The sequence below is a fragment of the Cervus canadensis genome, chromosome 1 (assembly GCF_019320065.1).
Source record: "Cervus canadensis isolate Bull #8, Minnesota chromosome 1, ASM1932006v1, whole genome shotgun sequence".
NCBI lineage: Eukaryota > Metazoa > Chordata > Mammalia > Artiodactyla > Cervidae > Cervus > Cervus canadensis.
The window spans coordinates 17,908,656-17,933,134 of NC_057386.1; the positions used below are offsets into that span (position 1 = coordinate 17,908,656).

Genomic DNA, 24,479 nt, shown 5'->3' on the forward strand with positions numbered 1-24,479 from the left:
AAATATTAGGTTCACTTCTTCCTCCTCTGAGTGTGAAGTCAGAAGACACGTGCACTCAGACTACTTCCATCCTGGACTCAGTTCCCCATCTCCCACCTGCTAAGGCTTCCCTGATTCCCAGATGAGGTTCCAGACTTGCTCACGAAAATGGGGGGCAGGTTCACATGCCCCGCCCCCAACCAGAGGCATCTGGTACCATTTAACAAACACATTTGAGCACAGCTGGTCTTCAGAGCTGGGGGAGAGAGAGCCTGGGGGAGAAGTTGGGACAAAAGCGGAATAAGTAACAGCAGCAACGACAAAGGTGAATGCTGATAAAGATGACTGTGATGAGCATGTAGCCTATCAGAAAGAGCCCCAGGGCGGCCCGAGTCTCGGGGTCGGAGAAGGAGACCGGGTAGCGACCTGGAGATGTCACGCCCAGTCGGAACCCCGCGATGCGCTCGCCCTGCCGCCAGCAATAGTAGATGCCCCGGTCTTCCAGCTGGGTGAAGCGGATGTGGAGATGGTTGCCGTGGTCGATGAACACCCTCATGGACCCGTTGACGCCCTTCAGGTACTGCGTGCGGTAGAGGTACTGGTGGTCCTTGTCCCAGGCCACGGCGTGCTCTGGTCGGGCCCCGGGGCAGGAGATGATGAGTCCGTGGCCCAGCCTCTGCTGGTGGAACTGAATGGGCACCTGGGGCAACCAGGGCCGGCTGCCCACTTTGGACACATAGTTGAAGATGGCCATCACGCCCTCCTGGACCTTCTTCTTCTTCTTGCAGGGCATCAGGCAGCTCCGAACCAGCAGCTCGGGGTTGTGGTCGCTGGCCTTGGCCCAGAGCTGCCTTGGCACAGCCCTCGAACCACAAGACACCACGTTGGGCAGTATCTTGCGGTAGCGGGGAGAGAGGTCCGGGCTCTTCAGGTAGCACAGACCGATACGCCACTGCTCCCCGCGCACCCCGCAGCGGTCGCAGGGGGTCCACTCCCAGAAGGTGGTGAAGACGCGGAGGCTCCCGTGGTACTCGTCTTCCAAGGGCTCCTGGCCCTGGTCCTTGAAGGTAGCCACCATCCCCTCACTGCTCTGGATGTCCACGTCGTAGGCGTAAAAGTAGTCCCCCTTGCGGGTGCCGCAGAAATACAAGCCGGAGTCCTGCGGTTGCGCCCGGAAGACCAAGAGGCTGAACATGCGGATGCTGAAGCGGAGCAGCATGTCGCTGCCCACGCGCACCTGGGCTGCCTCCGTCAGTACCCGCCCATCGAAGTCCGTCAGCACTTTGGTGTGGCTGCTGCCCAGGTGCTTCTGATAGTACCAGACGACAGCGGACACCTCCTCCGGCTTGCAGGGGCAGGGGAGCTCGAAGCTCATGTCGGCCAAGAAGGCCGCGTTGTCAAACATCAGGAAAGCCGGGCAGGGGGTCCTCTGAAAGATGTGCTCTTTCTCCACTATTTCAAAGGCCTGGAGGCTCCCCCACGCCCACAGGAGCACAGTGGTGTGGGCCAGGCTCATGCCTGCGCAAGGGAAGGGTCAGAGGGGGCAGGGCAAACCCGAGGCACTAAAGGCCTATGGGGCTTCTAGAAATCACTGCTGGGAGGAGGCATCTATATGAGGAAAGAATTAAGCAGCCAGGAAAAGAAGCAACAGTCTGCAGAGGAAGCTGCCATAGGCAAGGCAGTTGATTCCCAGTTAACATACAAGATGCCCTTTCATGTTCCAGATGTGATCTTGAGGAGAAAACCATTCTAGAATCTGGCTCCCTCTCCCCTTTCTAGAACTCTAGCATTCTAGAACACTGGGTCAGGGGAAGCCAGAGAAACAAGGGCCCAGGTACAAGTTCGGGAAAATCTCTGCCCTTCTGCTTCAGGCTCTGCCCTGCCTGCCTGCCTGGTGGAAAGGTCTTCCCTTTGGTTAATCTGAGAGTTGAAGGAAACCCTCCCACCTGCACGTCTGGCCATCTGAAGATAACTGGGAGGCTGGCCAGGCCTGAACTGAAGGCTTGGGGGTTTCTCAGGCCCAACCTGCATGGGAACTCAGCCCCTGGAGAAAAATATTCCACCTCAAATGCATTTGATCATTTATTGACTAAATGTCCATTCATTGGTTTCTGATGATGAATACTCTTGTTTAAGGGCTATGGAAGATGAACTGGGAGATTGGGATTGACCATATGTACACTACTATGTATAAAACAGATAACTAATGAGAACCTACTGTATACCACAGGGAACTCTACTCAATGCTCTGTGGTCACCCCTAAATGGGAAGGAAATCTAAAAAAGAGAATATATATATATGTATGTGTGTGTATATATATATATACACACACACACATATAAATTATTCATTTTTCTATACAGAAGAAACTAACAACATTGTAGGGCAACTATACTCCAATAAAATCACTTTTAAAAAAAGAACTATGGAGACCATGGAGGATTTGTTAACCATGGAGGATTAACAATTTTGTTTTTTCCTTGTTTTGAGTGGAGGCTGCAATGGGTGGTACCAGTGTTTGGTTGGGTGCTCACCCATATCTCAGGGCCATGGGCTAGCACACTGGCAGACTCTAAGGGTGGGAAGCAAAAAATCTTTCAGCTTGGCCCTTGACCATCCTGTGGATCTACAAAGTTCAGAATATGAAGCCCCCAAGGGGCTGGGGAAAAGGGAAAATTCAGTTCCTGCTTTGGTTGTGAAAATTCTAAATCCAAAAGGGAATCAGGTGTGGGCTTCTGATTAGAGTCCTGCAGAGCCCCCAAGACCATCAAAAAATGCCTCTGATGACCACTGGGGGCCTCTGAAGGTAAATGGTCCCATCAGTCCATCTGGTATAGCATCAGCAGCTCTTGCAGCAGACTTTCCTCCTCCTGAAGCCCACCCGGCTGCTCCCCTAGACCTTGCTCCTCCAGGCTGGGGGTGCCCATGGCCTGCAACTTCTGAAATAAGGCTCTGCAGCTCTCTCTCTCCGCACAGCTCATCAGGCTCAGGTTCAGGGTGAAGCGCCCGGTGCTGGCCAGGCTGTGCAGGATCCCCAGCACTGCCCAGCGATCAGCAGGCCTCACGTGATTGGCCAGCACCATCAGCATCTCCCCTAGAAGTCCAAACCCCACGTCCATCTGGAAGAGGCGGCCCAGCTTCAGACCCCCGAGCTGCAGCAGGGCCTCGTAGCGCTCTGGCCCACTGCGCAAGTGTCGCCGCCAGTCGCGGTAGAACTCGGCTGAGGTCTCAGGCTGGAAGAGCGTTTTCTCCTGGATCGCAAAGGAAGGGGAAGAGAGTCCAGAGCTCTTCCAGCTGCTCTATGACAGCGAGAGTGAGGGCAACCCATGGGTTTTCAGCTCTGGTATTGGTCTCTGAGCACTGGCAAGGCCACAGTCCTTGTGGGCCTCATTTTCAGATGAAGGAACAGGGGATGGGATGGGAAGGGAGGGTCCCAAGAGGAGAAAATGCAGGCCATGATGTGAGATTCTCAACTGTACCAGGACTTTCCTACTGATGAGTGTGGACATAGCCCTGCTCTACAAGAGTAAGTCAGACTTCACTCTGAGCAGGGTGGGGGTGGGAGGTATTTGGAAACTTCAGGAGGAGAAAAAAGAACTCAAGTGTTCAGGATCTGACAGGCTGTATCTCCTTCCTAACCCTGCCAGAGGATCAGACTCTCTACCATCTGACCCAAGGCAGGGCACCCCAAATCTGATCTGGGAATGCAAGCCAAGGGCTGATGGACAGGGGCCTGTCAAGTCCACATTTCTGACTTGATCTGGTAGGTTTTGGCCTCATCACCCACTGGTTGCTTTTCTTTCTGGAATTGGAGGGAGAAGGTTTGCTTCTGTTGGGTTTACATGAGACACAAAGAAAACATATGTGTTGTAAGAAGACAGGATGGGAGCGTGAGGGCAGAGACTCCTGCTGGGCCTCACCTACCAGGGAGATTTCAGTGGTTTCATCCTGGGAGGGCCTTCCCTGACTAGTGTGACAGTTCCAGGGCACAGGCCTCTTTCCTCCCATCTTGTCCTTCCGTTCCAGCGGCTTCAGATGTGATGCAAGGACTATACCCCTATGGGCAAAGGCCAGAGATTAGGGGATGGACCTTATGCTGCCTGTAAGTATGAAGTGGCTGGACTGCATGAAAACAGGCTGGACCTGTTGGCAAGCCCATATAAGAAAAATAACAACAGCAAAAGTAACTGATAACTTTTGAGCACTTCCCATGTGTTAGGTATTGTGCTCAGAATTTTATGTGCAATAATGTTTAATCATGACAATGGTTACTTTTTCTTACAGATGAGGAAGAGTGGCTCAGATAGGGAAAATAATTTGCATAAGATCACACAGGTAGCAGAAGGTAGGGCTAAGACAGCCCAGAATGGTCTGACGCCAGGTGTATGCTCTTATCCACTATAGTAAACCAGAACAGGAGAGCCTGAGAAAAATGGCATTAAGCTGACCTGAATTCCTCATAGGAAGCTACCTTCTGTTCCACTGCCCGTAACTTGGCAGCATTCTCCCGTTTGTACTTCTCATCAGCAGCGAGTGCAGCCTGCAGCTCTTTCTCCAAAGCCTTGAAGTTGATGACATCATTCCTTTTCATGGCCCCTGCCTAGCAAGGCAAAGGAAATGAACGTCAAACAGAAGACGAACATCAGGGATGGGGGGGCGGTGGGTGTTTGCATCTGGATTCTTTGCCAGCCAACAAAATGACCCCAAAGCACTCTGGACATCAAATCACTCATCTTGGGGGGTGTTACAAAAATCTAGTTCTCTGTTTTACAGAGGGGAGCTGAGTCGCACAGTGAGGTCTTGCTTAAGATTTGTTGTCGCCGAAAACAGTCCTGACTTTCAATTTAGTGCCTTATCTTAATTTTGCTCTCTGCCTCTGAAAATATTTTTTAATTGGAATTTAATTGACATTAAATGTTATATTAGTTTCAGGTGTACAACACAGTAATTCAACATTTATATACATTACCAGATGATCACCACAATAAGTTTAGTTACCATCTGTCATAATTTAAGAGTTATTACAATATTATTGACTTATTCCCTATTCTGTATGTTGCATTCTCATAACAATATATTTTATGGCTGGAAGTTTGTGCCTCTTAATCTATTGCATCCATCCCCCCCGCCCACCTTCCCCTCTAGCAACCACCAGTGTGTTCTCAGTATCTGTGAATCTGTTTTCCTTGTTTTGTTTTTAGATTTCGCATATAAGTGAAATCATGCAGTATTTAACTTTCTCTGTCTTAAAATACCCAGTAATACTCTGTAACACCTTAGCATAACACCCTCTAGGTCCATCCATGTTGTTTTAAATAGCAATTTTTCATTCTTTTTTATTCTGCCTCTAAAAATATCTTAGTATTGGTGCTTTGGCAGAGGAAGCATTTCGATTTCAGAATTTAGTTCCTTCACATTTCCACAAGGACTCACTATATACAAGTTGCGATAGAGGCCCTCACACAAAATCAGAACTATTGTAAGCTATTCTTGAGCCCAGGGATAAAAATTCACCCATTGCTAAGTTAAGTATTAGTCGTTCTGTCCTGTCGCAGCTGAGACCCCATGGATTGTAGCCCACCAGGCGGCTCTGTCCATTGAATTCTCCAAGCAAGAATACTGGAGTGGGTTGCCATTCCCTTCTCCAGTGTATGTTGCCGATCCAGGGATCCAACCTGGGTCTCCCACACTGCAGGCAGATTCTTTACGATCTGAGCCACCAGGGAAGCACCCACCCTTAAATGTCCTTTAATGAGGAAAGATACTTTCCACCTGAAACCAGATGCAATGACTGAGCAGGAAATCAAGTATACGCGAGAGAGGAAGGGGCTTAATGATTCCCGTACTCAAATCCCTCTGTCCAGCCCAAGGCTGGAGCATAAATCTCTAGGTACTTGGGCAACCTCTTTAGTTCTGTCTATGTACTTCTGCAACTTCCGCGTATCTGAGGCTGATTGATTCGTTCTATAGGGAGATCACCTATACGAATTTTAATCTTGGATCCACATTTACCGCTGTGAGACCCTTCTGAACCTTACTACTAGTGCTCCGAGCTATTAGCTAAAGATCACGTGGCGAAATCATCCCCACCAAGCTCCTCAGTCCCTGGGATTTCCCAGGCAAGAATACTGGAGTGGGTTGCCATTTCCTCCTCCAGGGCATCTTCCTGACCCAGGTCTCGAGCACTGCACGCAGATTCTTTACCGTCTGAGCCCCCAGGGAAACCCCAACACGGAAGCAGGAGGTCTAAAACCAACCCTCCACCCTAACATGGGTAAGCGAAAGACCAAGAAGTAGGGTGGACTGGCCAGGAAGTGAACTCAGGTGTCCTGACTTCTGCCTAGTTCTGAGCCTTTCCCAGTCACTGAAAATCTAGAACATCTAATCCTCCTGCCCCCTGACCTTCACCCCAGCAGCCGGGGCCTCGGTTTCCTTTCTTTCTTTGGGGATGCCCAGATGCTGCCGGACGAAGTTAGCTCAGCGTAGACCACGCCCAGCAGCTGTGGTTGCCCAGCAACTGCTACAACAGCCTCCCACGTGACTGTCCCGAAGGTCCCCGGTCAGGGTGGCCCCGAGGCGCCTGATCAAATTCACGCCTTCTCAGGCCTCGCTCTCTTTGAAGCAGACCACGCCGTGGTTTGGGGACCCACCGTTCGCTTCTCAGGTTCCTGTGTCCGCAGCTGGGATTCCTCCGAGCTGGTCCACAGGCAGAGGGCTGCCCTCCCAGGAAGAAACGCGACCGCGGCGCCTGTGGGGTCCTCCCGGACGGCGGGCGCAGGCGGTGAGGCGGCGTGGGGCGGAAGCACGGTCTCCAGCGACCGACTGGGAATTTTTGGCTGAGCAGCGGGAGGTGAGTGGTGTTGGTTAGCGTCAGGGGAGGCTTGCTCTGGTGGAATGAGAAATTAAATGTCAGATCTGGAAGAGATGCTGTATGTTACATGCTACTTTCACTTTACAGATGGGTAAATTGAAGCGTGGAGTAGGATAGAGAATGAAAGCCCGCCCCTGCCCCCCTCCACCCCCAGCCAACCGATTCCTGGGTTCCCTGCGTGTCGTCCGTCTATAAAACCCTTTCCCTGGTCAGGGGTCTTTCTTGCAGTGTCTATTCCCCTATCTTACTCTCTCTTCCAACTGTGCCGCCTTCACTTCTCTATCAAGCTCCCTCCGTCGTTACTCTGTGTTCCTTTGAGAGCCAGCATTGTAGCGGGAAGCTGCAGTGAAGTTTGGTACCGAAATTCACTAGTTTTGTGCAACTGTGGGCAGGTCGGCTGTCTTCTCTGTGCCTTGTTGGAGCCATGCATTTCGTCATTCAGCAAGTGCTTCTGTTTTGTTCCAGGCACCCTTTTAAATGAAAACAAAAACAGCCCTTGCTTAAACTGTAGTTGGAGAGGTGAGGGTAAATACACGAATAGATACTTGTCAGCTAATGATAAATGTTAATAAAAATAATAAAACATTGAAAATAGGCGTTGGAGAGTGTGTGTTGGGGGGTAGTTTTTTAGAGTGACAAGGGAAGGTTTCTCAGAGAAGGTGCTGTTTTAGTAGAGACCTGAGTGAGATGAAGGAACAAGGTATACATGCCCAAGGGAAGAGCATTTTGGAAGAGAAAAGTAAGTGCAATGGCCCTGAAGCAGAAATGACTTGGATTATTTCATGAACAGCCTTGTATAGAAATTTCTGCAGTCATTTCATGGGTTTCTTGGGAGAATGAAATGTGCACAGAGATGATAGCTCTTTGGAAATAAAAAGAATATGCATATGAAAGTTTCCGTGATAATTTACATTTACTTATTAGTAGTGGAGCTCTTAATTCTCTGTTTTGTCCACAATCAGCACTCAACAAGGGGCACTGAAGGAGGTGGAGGGATTACCCTTGTGGAAGAAATACCAATATCTCAAAACTGAACGTTCTGGTCAGTTAACATTTATCCAGTGCCTACTTATGTGAACTGCTGTCTTGGGCATTGGCACATGGGCACAAGGAGCACAGGTTTCCTGTAGTCAACAATGGCCAAAAAAGTTTTTTTTTTTTAAACTAAAAAATACAAATAGAACAGACAAAAGAATGGCTAAAACATAATGCCAGCTAACATTGATTGATCCTGGAATCGTGATGAATTCTTTACACAGCCTATTTTTGTTTAATTCTCATAACACTTTATGTGATGAAAATGAATCACTTTACTTTCCAATTGAAGAAACAGCCTTGGAGAGGTGAATAACTTACTTTAAATGACATAGTTATCATAGTTATTAAGTGACAAAGTTTGGATTCAAATCTAGGTCTACCAGTTCCAGAGCCCTGAGCAGTAACCTATGCTCTAGTCTGTTGTCTATTACTTGTAAGCTGTAGAGTTGTTGTTGAGGGTAATTAGTGCAGTTAACTACCGTTAATGACAGAAGTAAATGCTGATAGAGACACGAAAGGCTGTAGCATCATAGGTGAGTGAGAAATTGAGGCTCTAGGAAGACTTGAAGGAAATGGTCTTTGAACAGTTATTTTGAATAGAATTTCAATACTTCAAGTGGAGACAGCCCACAATATATTTATTAACTGCAGAGAGAAAACAAGTAACTTTATACAGTGGAAAGGCCTGGTAGACACCACCATAATCAAGTGGTTAAGTTAACATCACTGATGGAAGAAATTAAAATCATGCCACTTGTTAGGAGTTGCACTGAAAAGAGCACAGCCTCACTACTGTGATATTCTTACCAAAAAAAGAAAAAGAGCATAACTTGACTCTAATCATGAGGAAACATCAGACAAACTTAAATTCAGGAGCATTGTACAAACTCACTAGCCTATAATCTTCAAAAGTGTCAAGTCATAGAAATCAAGGAAAGGCCAAGGATTGTTCCAGATTGAAAGAGACTAAAGACATGATAGCCAGGTGCAAACATGGAATCCTTTGCTGTGAAGGACATTAGTGGAACAATTTCTGAAACTTGTATGGGGAACCTGTGGATTAGGTGTAGTAATGTGTCAGTATTTTCTGATTTTGATGGTTGTATTGTGGTTATGTAGAAGAATGTCCTTGTTTGTAGGAATCACATGCACTAAGAGCTGGGGTTAGCAAACTTCGTCTATTAAGGGCCAGATAGTAAATATTTTAGGCTCTGAGGGCCATATAGTCTCAGAGGCAGCTACTCAGCTGTTACAGGGTGAAAGCAGCCACAGACGGTATAAAACAAACGGGCATGGCTGTGTTACAGTAAAGCTGTTTTCATAGACACTGAAATTTGAATTTCATAGAACTAATTGTCATGTATCATGAAATACTGTTCTTTTGATTTTTTTTCCAACCGTTTAAAAATATTAAAAAAATCATACCTTCCAGGCTGTTATGAGAACAGCCAGATTTGGCCACAGGCTATAGTTTACCAACTCCTCCACTAAAGTCTGAGGAGGTGATGAGACATTGTGTCAGCAACTTATTCTCAAGTAACTTAGGAAAAAGTGATGTGCACTGTTTTTGCAACTTCCTGTATTATTTTAAAATTAAAATTCTTTTAGTATTTAAAAAAAAAAAAAAGTGGGCTGGGACTTCCCTGGCAGTCCAGTGGTTAGAACTCCATGCTTCTACTGCAGGGGGCATGGGTTGGAGCCCTGGTGGAGGGGAGGGGAAGAAGTGGGCAAAGTGTATGTAAACAGACACAGGAGTAGGACAGAGAGGAGGGAAAAGTACAGGGCTTTAGAGGAGCAGTTGGTGGGTTAATGTAACTGGAGAGGAGAGCGTGTGAAGGGGTATGGTCAACCGTAGGCTAGGGTGGAGGCCTTGGTTCCCTCACAGCATCTAACTTTTCTCTTGTTGAATTTTAGCACCATGGATACTGACTTGTATGATGAGTTTGGGAATTACATCGGACCGGAGCTTGATTCTGATGAAGATGATGATGAATTGGGCAGAGAGACCAAAGATCTTGATGAGGTAAAACAAATATATTACTTTTTCTCACCTCTGTTTTTAAAAAAGCAATGAAGTAGTGAATCTTCTGTGCTCCCGTAGTAACCTGTATTTCTCTCTAACATTGTCCTTTTTATAATTATTATGATTTAATTTGGTTCTTACACTGCCCCTAAGAAAGCTTGAAGTTCCAAAGGAGAACATAAGGTAATTTCATTGGTAGGGTGGTTTTATATTCTGAGTTCTAGTTCTTCAGGTAGTAGCTCTTCTTCCATTTGCTTGAAGTGCCTTTTGGCTATTATGAATAGTTCTAACTTAGAAAAGGTAGTCAGCTCTTTTGAGGGCTGCTGACCTGGGAGCTCTCTCATAAGCTCAGGTTTTAAAGATGCATAGGGATTTCCCTGGTGGTCCAGTAGTTAAGAATCACCTGCTAATGCAGGGGACATGTGTTTGATGCGTGATCCAGGAAGATTCCACATGCTGTGGAGCAACTAAATCCATGCGCCACAACTACTGAGCCAAAGCCCAAGGGCCCTTGAGCCGCAGCTAGTGAAGCCGGCCTGGAACAAGAAGTCTTTGCACCACAAGGAAGAGTAGCCCCCACTCACCGCAACTAGAGAAAGCCCGAGAGCAGCAACGAAGAATAAATAAAATAAAAAATACATAAAAGCAGTAGAAAGGGAAGACACAGATTCCCGTGCCGCCTCTTCAGGAGAGTTACAGAGGAGGAGGCTCAGAATGGTTTGAGGCTTGCAGAAGACACCAAAGGCGGCTTTTATGTTGTAACAGTGTTTAGAACAAAATGAGTAAGAAGTACACTGATGAGGCCACTGCCCCTTAGTGGAGGCTTGATATTAATGGGACAGCAGAAGAGCAGGAGACAAGTCCTGACTGCCATTTGTCGTCTTAATCAGAGAAAGTGTCCTTAAAACCTGAGAAAATAGAATAAACACTGGAAAAAGAAAATTGAAACCATGTAGGTGAAAAGGGAGTAGCTCGCACCTTTAGATGAGTTCAAGTCTCCAGGCCCCAGATGAATTGTATCCTGGGTGGGGTGGTGGGGGAGACATTGCAGAGGTAGGCTAGTAAACTTAAGAAAATGAGGCATGGCTGTGGTGCTAAAAAGTGAATCAGGCAACTCCTATTTTTCAAAGAGCAAGATGAGGTACTGCCTTCAGAAACTGCGGACCAGTGAGTGCTATGCAGCCATGGTAAAAATTATGGGAAGAATTTTAGAACAGATGACTATTGAGCACTTAGGAAGCCAGGATGAGTTTTATACTAATAAATTTCTCTTGATCCCATTACTAGATATAAGTCATAGGTATGTTGTGGATATTATGTGTATCCTGATTTGGGCGAGGCATTTTTTTTTTTTAATAAACCAGTTTTTTCTTTTTAAAAATATTTTAAAGAGATTATTTTTCATTATACAAGTAACTCACGAATCCAGTTCAAACCAAATAGGAAGACTTCCTTGGTCCTCATTTCATTTCACTCCCTTTCCCCATGGTAATTCATGACATCCTTATGGAAAAAGACAATGGACTGAGTTACAGTACAGTTTGGAGAGGTCCAGCCAGTTAACAGTGGAATACTAGTTACTGGATCCAGAGAATACTAGTTACTGGATCGCCACCAGAGCTCTCGCGACACGCCCTGGGCACGCATGCTCGGTCCTGTCCTTTTCAATCTTTTTATCAATGACTTAGGTGAAGATAGAGAAGAGAGGCGTATGAGATTGGCACATGACATAGGCAGTGTACTGGCTCAGTGCATGCTCAGTTGCTAAGTCACGTCTAACTCTATATGACCCTATGGACTACAGCCCGCCAGGCTCCTCTGTCCATGGGATTCTCCAGGTAAGAATACTGGAGTGGGTTACCCTCCAGGGGACCTTCCCAACACAGGGACCAAACCCGCATTTCTTACGTCTCCTGCATTGGCAGGCGGATTCTTTGCCTCTGAGCCACCTGGTATAATATATATCCTGGTGTGTGTGTGTATATATGTATATATGTATTCTGGTATATAATATACTGGATAAGAGAATCTAAGGTCAAAGATTCTTGAACTTGAATCTTTGACTACTGAGCTAAATGAATTCCACGAAGTCTTTCAGTATTTGTCGAGCACTTACTATTTGCAGAAAATCCTGATGCACAAGGGAGCCAAGGCACTATCCATGCCCTCCAGGCACAGGCTTCTTGCCAGGAGAGATGAAGTACAAGCAAGGTTTATGATAGGAAACAGGGAAGGACAAGCACCGTTTAAGTCCTAGTAACTTGTATCTGTAGGGACGTCTCCGATGGTCCAGTGGCCAAGACTCTGTGCTTCTAGTTCAGGGGACCCTGGTTCAATCCCTGGTCAGGAAACTACACCCCACATGTCACAACTAAGATTTCACATGCCCCAACTAAAGATTGTTCAGTTGCTGAGTGGTGTCCGACTCTTTGAGACCCCGTGGACTGCAGTACGCCAGAATTCCCTGTCCTTCACCATCTCCCAGAGCTTGCTCAAACTCATGTCCATTGAGTCGGTGATGCCATCCAACCGTCTTGTCCTTTATCGTCCTCCTCTTCTCCTCCTGCCTTCAATCTCTCCCAGCATCAAAGTCTTTCCCAGTGAGGTGGCTCTTCCCATCAGGTGGCCAAAGTATTGGAGCTTCAGCATCAGTCCTTCCTGTGAATATTCAGGGTTGATTTCCTTTAGGATTGACTGGTTCAATCTCCTTGCTGTCCAAGATCCCTCATGCTGCAAAGAAAATCCAAGATCCCTCCTGTGTGCTGCAACTAAGACCTGGCACAACCAAATAAAAATAGTTTTTAAAAAGCTCATATTTTTAGTAATAATAAATAAGGAAGGGTCATTCCTGGCTAGATTGACCACGAAAAATACCTGAAGAAGTCACGTTCAAAGTGGACCTAAAGAATGGGTAGGCATCTGTGGGGAGAGAGAGAGTAGAATGATTAGAATGATTAGTGATCTCCCAGGCTGGGGGCAGGAACTAGGGGGCTAATGACTAAAGGGTACAAGGGGTTTAGGTGGGGGGTGATACAAATAATCTAAATTTGATTGTGGTGATGGTTACCCAACTGTGAGTATACTGAAAACCATTGAACTGTAGGCAAATTGTGTGGCATGTGACTTATATCTCACTAAAGCTGTTAACAACAACATAAACTAAAAATAAAAGCGGGGGAGCGATGTTTGAATGTTTTCACCTCAGTCCAGAGGGTTGAGGGAGTCATACTCTAGTTGAAGTTCCTCAGTATTATGGCTTGGGCAAGGCTCTCCCCTTGTTGAATGAACTCACGAATTCCTTTCTGTTTCATTCTTACACCCATTACCACACGAATTCTAGTGTACAAATGCTTTTTTTACCTGTAGAAGTTACAAAGTGTGTATAGTTGCATGGTGCGCATGAATTTTTCTTTCAATCTTTGTCTCTCTGGCTGCGCTCTTAGTTGTAGCACAAGAGATCTTTGAGCTGTGACATCTGGAATCTAGTTCCCTGAACAGGGCTCGAACCCAGGCCTCTTGCACTATGAGCACAGAGTCTTTGCCACTGGACCACCAGGGAACGCCCTGTGCACATGTGTTTTTAATATATTTAAATGGTATCATGTTGTCTACATCATTCTGTTTCTTGCTTTTGCCGCTCAGTCTCATGGTGAGTGATGTATTTTTAGGATCCGTCTCTGTTGGTGTGTGTCTGTCTAGCTTGTGGCATCTGATTGCTGCTCCGTTCTCCCTGGTGTATATCACCCAGGATACCTGCCAGCAGCCTTCCCTCGTCACAGATAACACTGCAGTGAATATTCTCAGGTACATCCCATTGTGCTCCATGTGACCATTTCTCTGGGTTGTATTATGTTCCCCGAAGCAGAGTTGCCGATGATAGGATTGTATATATACTTAATGTGTTTATACTGTCAGGCTACTCTTCAGCGTGGCTGTACTCTTCCGTATTCTTTCTAGCAGGGTGAGAGTCCTTTAGCCTCCTAGTCCACATAGGTGCGTAGATTTTTTTTAAAACACTTTTAATGGAGGTGTGTAACAGTGAAGAGCTTCCCTGGTAGCTCAGCTGGTAAAGAATCCACCTGCAATGCACGAGACCCCAGTTCAATTCCTGGGCTGGGAAGATCCCCTGAAGAAGGGATAGGCTACCCACTCCAGTATTGGGCTTCTCTGGTGGTTCAGATGGTAAAGAATTGCCTGTGGTGTGGAAGACCTGGGTTCGATCCCTGGGTTGGGAAGATCCCCTGGAGGAGGGCATGACAACCCAATCCAATATTCTTGCCTGGAAAATCCCCATGAACAGAGGAGCCTGGTGGGCTACAGTCCACGGGGTTGCAAAGAGTTGTACATGACTAAGCGACTAAGCACAGCACAACAGTGAAGAGATACATAGGATTTTAATAATGGAGACAGGGAAGAAGGAAGGCTGTTCTAGAAAGGAGTGGAGTTTGCAGGAACCAAAGGGTTTCATTATTTCATCGTAGTCCTTTCTTGACCCCAGAGCTCCCTTCCATTACCTCCTATTTCCCAATTCGGCTCATCTCCGAAGAGTTGTTACTTGCTGTCTCCAAATCTTTTTCTCCCTTTTTTTTCCCTCAAACCTACTTCTGTTCTTTGCCTTTCCCATTCCACAGAGAAGGCTGTCGTCAAGGTTATCAGTGACCTCTGCGTCAGACGCCATCCTTACCCTACCTGACCTGCCTGCAGCATCTGACCCAGCTGATGACGCCCTCTTTAAAACGCTCTTCCCTGGACTTCCAAGGAACCTCTGGACTTCCCTTCTCTCTTCTGTCTGGTCCTTCTCAGTCTTTGCTGCTGGTTTCTCCTCATCTCCCTGACCTCTTAACTGTCAACAGGTCCCAAAGCTCCATTACTGATACCTGTTCTCTGTCTGCACTCACTCCCCTGCTCATCTTATCCAGTATATCAAATACCTTCTATTAACTGAGGACTCTCAACTGTTATCTCCAACCTGGACTTTGCTCTTGAACCTCAGGTGGTATGTCCAGCTTCCTATTTGGCATCTCTATTTGATATCTAATATAGCATCTCAAACTTAGCATATCTAAGACCTAAACACAGAACTTCCCCACCCTGTCGCCTACCTCCAATTACTCTTACTGTCTTCCTCATCTCAGTAAAGACAGTACATTCCCCAGATCAAAAACCTTGCCTCTTTTTTTTCACTCCACTTTGAATTCACTAGAAAATATTTTTGACTCTATCTTTAAAAATATATGCAGAATCCAGCTTCTCCTGACCACCTTCCCAGCTGCTCCTCTGATGTAAGTCACTGTTAAGTGCCGTCTCTCTCCTACTTCACTGCAGTAGCCTTCTGTCTAATCTCCCTCCTTCCAGTATATTCTCAGCATGAGAACCAGAGTGATTCTTCTAAAACAAAAGCCTGACTGTATCACTCTTCTGCTCAGAACTTCTGCTAGAACCGGACCTCTCAGCCTTGCTACCATTGACATCTGTGGCCAGGTAACTCTTCATTGCAAGAGCTGTCCTTTGTTTTATAGGATATTGATCACCATTCCTGGCTCATGCCTACTAGGTCCCCCCACACACACACCCAGTCCTGACAACCAGAAATGCCTTCAGATGTTGCCAAGATTGCGTTTGTTGAGAAGCACTAACATAAAGTCAGATCACTTAGAATGATCCAGAGGATCCGACATGATCACGTGCTGTGTGATCTCAGCTCATACTGTTCTCCCGTTATTTACTGAACTCTCACCATCCTGTCTTCCAACAGGAAACTGTGCTGTCTTGTGAGTAAGTGCTATTATTATTGGAAGTATTCAGCGGGGGCAGGAATATGTAGAAAGACTCCCTTCATTTGATGGAGTTGGCTGCGTGCCAGGCTGTGAATTGAGCACAGAGTTGACTAGTTCTTACAGGGCTTCCGTCCTGTAGGATTCCTGATGTGAGGCGTGGGGCAGGGTCCAGAAAAGTGCCTTCCAGCTGCATCCACTTGTGACCAGTGGCCCTTAAGAAAGGGTTAGTTTTGTTTTTTTTTCTTTGTTAGGATACATAGATTTATTTCTTTGTTATATCAGCTGACAGGGCCTCTAAGCAATTCCCTGGTGGCTCAGTAGTAAAGAATCTGCCTGCCAATGCAGGAGACTCGAGTTCAATCCCTGGGTCGGGAAGATACCCTGGAGAAGGAAATGGCAGCCCTCTCCAGTCTTCTTGCCCGGAGAATCCCATGGAAGGAGGGGTCTGGAGGGCTTCAGTCCATGGGGTCACAAAGAGTCAGACTTAGGAACTAAACAAGAACAATCTAGCACATGTCTAGTGCCCAGGTCTTGGTTCCGTAATACCACTTTCCAGTGAAGGAACTGTGACCCCTTAGATAAATGGCTAACTCTGGACAGGAAAAATATAAGATGAACCTGGAGCATCTTCTGGTGCTGTAAAGTGAGACGTGTTTAAAAACAACAACCACACAACAATGGAGGCATATTGAAGGGACACAGGAGCCAATTGTTAAGAGCTCCCAGTGACCAAAGATGCAACAGTTTGAACAGAATTTAAGTATTACTGGATTCTTTCCCAAAGTATAAAATGAATATTCATGAGCTCATAATGGTAGGAATTAATAAATGAAGAGACCAGTTTCTTTCCATAGGATTTCAGTTAACTGATGTAAACATTCAACCCCTAAGAATACCACAACTGTGCACTACTCTATATAAAATAGATACCCAATAAGAACCCACTGTGTAGCCCAAGGAACTTCACCCAGTACTCTGCAATGACCCGGATGGGGATGGAATCTGAGAAAGAGTGGATTTGTGCGTGGGTGTAGCTGACCCACCTTGCCGCACGGCAGAAGCCAGCACAACCCTGCATTCAGCTGTACGCCAACAAAAACTTAAAAACGCAATTCCACTTTTCTGAAGTGTAGGCTGCACACAGTGACTTCATTCCAAAGAGCACAATATTGGGGAAAGAGGGTAACTTTACAGTGCAAAAGCCTGCAAACAAGACGGCTCAATGATCAAGGTTAACATCAACAGTAATAAGTCATGTTGAGAATATATATCCTTGATGTGGGGTGAAAATGGTGCTGTCCTCTGTGGTCATCCTTTCAAAATCCCTTAAGGTTTTAAGATCCCCCGATCCTACTTATGAGAAAAACTCAATCAGATATATTGAGAAACTTTCTATATAATGCCTTACTCAAAACTGGAGGCCATCAAAAGCAAGCAAAGTCAGAGAAGCCTAAGAAGACATGATCAGTCAATGTAGTGTCCTCAGTGGGATCCAGATTGTTTTTCTTTGTGTGACTTCCTAGGCACTGAGCCACCTTTTTGTGTCCCTTTGGTGCTTGTAGAATTTATTCCCCTGGGGTTTTGTTTTCATTACTTGGTAGCACAATGGCTGTCAGACCTCTGAGGTCCCAATGAAGGAAAGTTTCTCACTCAGATCAAGGGGTCTGATAACTCTGCACAGACTATCTGCCACTAATTTCCTGTCTTCAGGGTTAAGGGTTAAGAACGCTCTGCTTTCAAGTCCTGTGGCTGCATTTGCCCAGAGTCCACAGCTGGCCCCTCCGCACATGTCCCAAGAAAGGGTTCATTTGAATCAGGAGAGTCTATGCCCATGACTTACAGTCTTCTCATTGTGGAGGATCACGCAAGAGTAGAACCTGCCTTACTGACTCCTTAGTGCGGAACTCAAGAAGCTGTCAGGCATGTGATGTTATTGCTTTTAACTCAGGTATGGTAGTCAGTCACTACCAAGAGGGCATGCCTCTTCCAAACTCCTTCCCGCTTGTGCTTTCAGGTCGATGAGGACGAGGACGATGATGATGTTGGCGATCACGACGAAGACCACCCTGGGATGGAGGTGGTGCTGCATGAGGACAAGAAGTACTACCCTACAGCCGAGGAGGTGTACGGTCCTGAAGTGGAGACCATCGTTCAGGAGGAAGACACCCAGCCTCTCACAGGTGAGGCGGAGGCGCTGGGCTGTGAGAGGTGAAATCAAAATTGGAAAACTTCATTTGATAGCCAGAAGCAGTCTGAAAAAGTTCAGTGAATGAACTGACTAATTTTTCTTTCAGGTCCTATTTCTGGATTGAAATTCAGTTAACCCTGCTTTGATATTCAATAAAACAGCTCGTTACTAAACAAATATGAGTTACTTATTTATCTAATATCTGTTTAGGTTCCCCCTCCAGTCTGTTATGTTTTTCTTTTCCCATCCAAATAATGCCAGTTCCTTTAACCAGTCCTCTTAATGGTTATATTCCACTTCCTTAATAATTTCCATTGATCTTCTGGAAAGTAGTTGCATTTTATAAATTCAGGGGGAGTTCTGAGCTGCATCCACCTCATCCTGTCCTGTATCCAGTCCCTCTCCCCTCCTCCCACAAAATGAAGTCCAGACACCTCAGTCCACAGCTCAGGATCCTTCACTGTCTGGTGCCAAACAGCATTCCCAGAACTTTTGCAACCTGAGTGGTCCTCGAGAATAATATAAATTTGGTGTCCTGTATCATCCATTCCAAAAGCTGAGTCTCATGGAATAGGGCCATTTATTTTTATGCTTTATGCCTACCTGTACATCACTCCCTTTTTTTTTTTTTTCTTTCCTCCTAGAACCCATTATTAAGCCAGTGAAAACCAAGAAATTCACTCTAATGGAGCAGACATTACCTGTTACGGTGTATGAAATGGAGTAAGTTACAAGGTCTTGCAGCCTCTGCACGAACATCGTGGGTTCATTTTCTCACGGAGGTTGGAGGTAGCTTGTGGTTGAAGTAGCCAGTGAGTTGGGGGCCAGAGGCGTTGAGAGCAGTGGCATCCATTTGTGCCCGAGTCACTTTACTGACTTCTCTCGGTGGCCAGGTCAGCTCTGTGGCTGCCTGCTGCCAGATCTAGTCTGACAGCTTCCAGCTTTATTTGGTAGGTAAAAGGGCACATCCTTGCACTGTTCCTTATTTACTCATTAGTTTATTGTTTAGAAATTGAGGTACAGTGTTGTGTTAGCTTCCAGTGTATAGCTCAAGTGATTCAGATTCTTTTCCCTTGTTTGTTATCACAAAATACTGAGTATATAGTTCCCTGTGCCGTACAGTAGGTCCTTATATAGACTAGTGTTTATATGTTCATCCCAGACTCCTCTAATTTATCACCCTCTTCCTGTTTGGTAACTGTAAGTTTGTTTTCTATATCTGTGAGCCTATTTCTGTTTTGTAGATTCTGTCTGGCTTACTTCACTTAGTATGGTAATCTCTAGGTCCATCTGTGATGATGCACCAGTGAATTATTGTGAAAGCAAAAATCACTTCCTACAATTTGCCAAAATTTTCCATCATCTTATATGGTTGCTGAGATATTTAGGCTCAATCTTAACTTTCTTCGTGGCTCTCCTACAGATCTCAGCTGTTTTCTGTTCTTCCAAACCTTTAGTTTGGTATTGGAAGCCTGCCTCTGAGACAGACTGGGTATTGTAATTATCCTTGTTAGGGCCACCAGAGCCTATTTTGATTTGGTAAGGTTGCTAAGTGTTTTGGGAACATAACAACTCTTTATTTTGAAAAGGAGGCACAAGTAGGTATATGTGTGTAGAATAATTTAGACTATTCATACTGCAAACTTTGAAAATATTTTTTTTTAATATTTTCATTGATGAAATGCACTTATAAGGCCGTCGTATTGAGACGCCTGTGACCCATTATTAGATTATGAAACTTTATAAACAAACAAACAAGCATGTTGACATCTTGTCTGAAGGAGTGAGGTCCCTTCTGAAACAGTCAGCTCACCTGCCATTGTTCATACTTTTCTTTTTTTTTTCATTTATTTTATTTCTGGCTGTGCTGGGTCTTTTTTGCTGTGTGTGGACTACCTGCTGCCGGTCTAGACTGACAGCTTTCATTTTTATTTTGCAGTTGGTCTGAAAGTTGCCCCTGGCCAAAAATACCTAACACACCTTTGTGCCACTCACCCGTTTGAAAACTTGCCAAAGCCCCCTTTTCTCTTTTCCTTTGTCCTTTCAGCTTCTTGGCAGATCTGATGGATAACTCGGAGCTCATCAGAAATGTGACTCTCTGTGGCCATCTGCACCATGGCAAGGTAAGCGGGCTTTTGGCTACTTGGAACAGGGTTGCTCTTCGTTTCTGCTCATTTTTTTCAGCCCTTGGAGTCACATGTTGGGATCTGAGGCCTGAAGGCTGGACCTCCTGACTCTGGGGTCCTCTGTGCCTGTTGTGAAACTGAGCTGTGAAATTCCAGCTTTTTCTGAGCAGCAGATGGAAAACTAAGCCACTGGCATGCCTGAGCCTTATGTCTACATCTGGATAGAAGAGGAGAAATTGAGCTTTACTTTGATTTTGATTTTATAAGTTTTTATTTCCTGGGGGATACTTGTCTAAGAAAGATTTCATCTTTCATTTGAAAATAATCCTGTGGCTTCATTGTTGATTCTTTTCTGTGCCATAATCCTCCCTGCTCTCCTCTTCCTCTCTTTATTCCTAAGTTATACAGTGTACTAGGGGGAGGGTAGAATAGATTTTCCTTGGTGGGTGGCAGAACATAACTTTCTCTTCCCTTTCAGACATGCTTTGTAGATTGTTTAATAGAGCAGACTCACCCGGAAATCAGAAAGCGCTATGACCAAGATGTAAGTAGAAATCCTGTTCAGGGTTTAGGATGAACCATTCAGAATATACAGGGATGGGTGTTTCTCTCCTTCCCCTTCCTTCCACCTTGCCACTCTCATTATAAATATGATGCCCTAGGATTGTGTGCCCTATAATGTGCTGCCTTATAATTGTGATTTCTATGACTAGCCCTTAAGAAAATGATTTCAGCTTTCTCAGGAACATAGAGAATGTTAACCTGCAGTATTTTGGGGTGATCTGTTCTTCACTTGGGATCGCTCCTCTGTTCTGATATATCCTGACTTTTATAGCCTATTCTTTCCTGTCATAGTATTAATAGCCTACTCTATAAATATAATACAATTGGACCTTGTTGCTTTCATGATAAATTTAAATGCCTGTGAATGAGGCCAAGTGTGGCTGCAAGTCTCAGTGCAATAAATGTTCAGTCTCCGCCAGACTGACTGTTTTGATGTGCTGGGGCTCCATGAAGGGCAGCTATATCTCTTTGTACCACTGCGAAGAATTCAGTGCATTTGATATAATTTAGCTCTCCAGCCGTACCTGGTCTTTAATGACTTCCCCCACTCCCCAAGAAAACACATCCAGGAGCATTTTCTATCTGGCAGGGCGCCAGTCTCATTGTCTGAAATGTCTGTAGGGACACCATGTTATCTTCCATCTCTTCTCCTGAGGGAGAGACCCTCGAGCGGGGAGGTGGTGAGGGAAAGTGATTGATGGTTTGTGTGGGACAGGAGTCTGAATTCAGGTGATTACCACAGTTCTTTATTATTTTTATTTTTAGCTGTGCTACACTGACATCCTCTTTACAGAACAAGAGGTAAGTGTGCCTTTGGAAATCTGATTGTTGTTCACAGCAGTAGTAGTTTTGTAGGGAATGTAGAGGAGCCTTTATGATAATGGTTTGGTCCATACCACTGCCCCCTCTCTCACTCCCACCCCTCACCTCTTAATCTCCCTGCTTCTCCTAGTCATCCCAAGATCTATAACTTGAAAGAGAGTTGGGTAGGCAAACTGTCGGGTACAAGGGGGACCTTCGTATCCTTGGCTGGATATATTTAGCAAGTGCCAGGAGATGTTGAGAACATTTATGCTGTAAGTTTTGCAGAAGCTAAACAGGATGTTTCGAATGACATCATCCTTAAAGTCTGCTGTAAGATGACTCCATCCGTATGTTGATCTCTCTGGGAGTAGCTTCTCTTAGTGAATGAGTTCGTCTGTCTTTGTGCTTTTCTGTCTGATTAAAGGAGTGAGTCTACATCTTTGTCTTTGCCATGCCACCTGGTTGGGCTTTCTTTCCATCTGGATCTTTGTCCCTCCCCTCCAACCCCTTCTGTTTCCCTGTCTCCTTTATTTCTATCTCTGTTAAATGACCACATGGAAAGCACAAGAGTATAAGTATGATTAGCCAAAGGAACTTTAAACAGTCCTGGCATATGTTAAGCACTCAACAGATATTAGCTGTTGTTTTTATATATATGAATATATTTATATATTTTTGTGACTGAAGTTGTTTTAATAGTTTCTGTTACAGCTTTTATTATATATATCTTATATATATATGGTTTGGTTTAGTCACTCAGTTGTGTCCAACTCTTTGCGACCCTACAGACTGTAGCCCACCAGGCTCTTCTGTCCATGGGATTTTCCAGGCAAGAATACTGGAGTGGGTTGCCATTTCCTTTTCTCATATATATATATATATTTAAAAACCTAAAATACCCCAGATGATTTCTTTTCACTTATATGGATGGTGCTTAATTATTTCTGCTCACACTGTATGAGGAGGGTAAGATTTTAGGACTCTGGATTCTCTACGAAAGTTTAATACTGCTTTGCTGGACTTCCCTGGTGGCTTGGACAATAAAGAATCTGCCTACAATGCAGGAGACCCTGGGTCAGGAAGATCCCCTGGAGAAGGGAATGGCTGCTCACTCCAGTATTCTTACTTGGAGAAGCCCATGGTCAGAGGAGCCTGGCGGGCTACAGTCTATGGGGTTGCAGAGTCAGACACAACGGAGCGACTAACACTTATTTACTGCTTTGCTAGCTTGTTCATTTATTTTTAGCTTTTTGTACTTGAACCAACTCCTCCCCATCCCCCGCCCCTAATGCTGTTTAACACCCAGGTAGTTCATCTTCAAGGTCCTTCTGGTTAGAGGCCTAGTTAAAAATCACACCCATTACAAGGAGAGACATCAGTATAATTTACTAGCACCTGGAAAGACCCAGGAGCACCATGAACCCCTCTTGCATAGGAAGAAGCCTTGATCACTCTTGCCCTCTTTCTCTGCCTTTCAGAGGGGTGTTGGCATCAAAAGTACTCCCGTGACAGTGGTCTTGCCAGATACCAAGGGAAAATCCTACCTCTTCAACATCATGGACACTCCAGGTAGGACATCCCTTGTCCTTTTACCTTCAGAACCTTGTCCAGTTTGTTTCTCGTGGTCCCACACTTTCCAGAACAGAGTGTTACATCTTTGTTTTTATATTTCCTCACCTTCATTGAGATAATTTTCTTTTTTTAACTGTCTCTTTTGCATCTAATGAGTTAATTAGCAAGCACTGTACTCCAGACCTTCTGTTTTGTTCCTCTCTTGACTCTGCTCTACAAGATTTAAATTTGGGGGAATCTTATAGTCATGTATTCATTGGGGCAGCAAAGCTGAGTCACACATGGTCCTGGGCTCAGGCAGTCTCAGTCTTTTGAAAGAGACTGGGGGAGCACACACCAGTGGCTGGGGGACTTGCAGGTTACCATGGGAACAGGTTATCATACATTGCCCTGTGGCTGACTTTCTCTTTGGAAAGGCCCAGCTCAGGGTTTCCCTTTTTTTTTTTTTTTTTTTTTAAATTTTTGTCCACAGCATGTGGGACCTTAATTCCCCTACCAGGGATTGAACCCACACTCTCTGCATTGGAAGGTAGAGTCTTAACCACTGGACCACCAGGGAAGTCCAAGGCTTTCCCTTTTTTAAATAGGAAAATTTGGGTCTTGACAGATCGGCCTTCTTTGCCCCATCAGATGCCCACTGCCCTCATACCTCTCAGCCCCTGACTCCCAGCCCGCACCCACCAGCCACCTTACCAGCAGCCAGCTCCCGTGCTTCAGGCCCTCCTCTGCCCTTTTTCCTACCTCCAAGTTGTCTTCTGTCTCAAAGAACTCAACTCACTGCTGAGACTGGTTTAGTCTATGAGTGTGAATGCCTTATGCCCTCCTTGGTGAAACGCTTCCTTCGTGTTTGAGGGTCTCCTGGATTAAAGCTTAATCCAAGCTTTTAGTGACTCTGATGTGGAATTTTATACTCTGTGGGGAGAAGAGAAAGAGAATATTCATGGGTTCGTGTGCTTTGTAGCCACACCCCGCCCCCAACCATGTACAAGTTAATTGTGCCTCATCCTGCCACCACACAAATTGTGACTTACTTGGTATTTGCTTTCCAGGACACGTGAATTTTTCTGATGAGGTCACGGCTGGCTTGCGCATCTCAGATGGAGTGGTCCTTTTCATCGATGCTGCTGAGGGCGTGAGTCTGCCTCTTAGACCCCTCCTCCCTGTTATATTTGCCCCGCATGGTGCCCAGAGCTCTGAGTGAGCTGGGAGCTAGAGAACGTGAGAGGCTGTGGGATTAAAGTTAACGTTTGCTGTAAAAATGAGGGCAGCAGATGAAAGTCAAAATTGGTTCTCAGGAGTCCCTCATTCCCTACCCAGTGAGACTCAAAATGATCCCCAAAATGGCAAAGGTAAATAAAAGAGAGGGAGGAGAGTTTGAAATGTTAATGAGCTTGTCTAAGGTAAAGAGAGTTTGAAGTTAAGAAATCCAGGGTGTCTTTTATATTTCTAAATAGAAAGATTCGGTCATTTGACTTAACCTCATTCATGTTGTCATCAGTGAGATAGCCAGCAGAGGGAGCCAGAGTTGCCCTTTTT

The 24,479-nt window shown here is 45.5% G+C and overlaps 3 protein-coding genes across 5 annotated transcripts in view; 1 reads left to right on the top strand and 2 right to left on the bottom strand.

Annotated features, from left to right (window-relative positions):
- Positions 1-26: 26 nt before the first annotated feature.
- On the bottom strand, positions 27-2,055 carry FAM187A (family with sequence similarity 187 member A). Its single transcript, XM_043470906.1, has one exon. It carries the CDS (start codon positions 1,493-1,495, stop codon positions 230-232), a length of 1,266 nt encoding a protein of 421 aa, XP_043326841.1. The 5' UTR covers positions 1,496-2,055; the 3' UTR covers positions 27-229.
- On the bottom strand, positions 2,055-6,488 carry CCDC103 (coiled-coil domain containing 103). Of its 3 annotated transcripts, none has more exons than XM_043471117.1 (4): positions 6,383-6,464; positions 4,429-4,580; positions 3,905-4,037; positions 2,055-3,231 (listed from the first exon to the last, which is right to left on the bottom strand). In XM_043471117.1, the coding sequence occupies exons 2-4, from the start codon at positions 4,569-4,571 to the stop codon at positions 2,800-2,802; spliced, it is 708 nt and encodes a 235-aa protein (XP_043327052.1). In that variant the 5' UTR covers positions 4,572-4,580; positions 6,383-6,464; the 3' UTR covers positions 2,055-2,799. The 3 variants fall into 3 exon arrangements, with proteins under 3 accessions (XP_043327052.1, XP_043326965.1, XP_043327139.1); XM_043471030.1 differs by having other exon boundaries at positions 6,389-6,457; XM_043471204.1 differs by lacking the exon at positions 2,055-3,231 and having other exon boundaries at positions 3,335-4,037; positions 6,383-6,488.
- A 117-nt stretch (positions 6,489-6,605) lies between these two features.
- The window catches only part of EFTUD2 (elongation factor Tu GTP binding domain containing 2), a 36,316-nt gene continuing 18,442 nt past the window's right edge, over positions 6,606-24,479 (top strand). Inside the window, exons 1-9 of the mRNA XM_043466565.1 lie at positions 6,606-6,830; positions 9,804-9,912; positions 17,704-17,869; positions 18,522-18,600; positions 19,925-20,000; positions 20,482-20,547; positions 21,333-21,368; positions 22,850-22,940; positions 23,993-24,075. Coding sequence (XP_043322500.1) covers positions 9,808-9,912; positions 17,704-17,869; positions 18,522-18,600; positions 19,925-20,000; positions 20,482-20,547; positions 21,333-21,368; positions 22,850-22,940; positions 23,993-24,075 — 702 coding nt within the window. The 5' untranslated portion in view covers positions 6,606-6,830; positions 9,804-9,807. The remainder of the gene's footprint in view (positions 6,831-9,803; positions 9,913-17,703; positions 17,870-18,521; positions 18,601-19,924; positions 20,001-20,481; positions 20,548-21,332; positions 21,369-22,849; positions 22,941-23,992; positions 24,076-24,479) is intronic.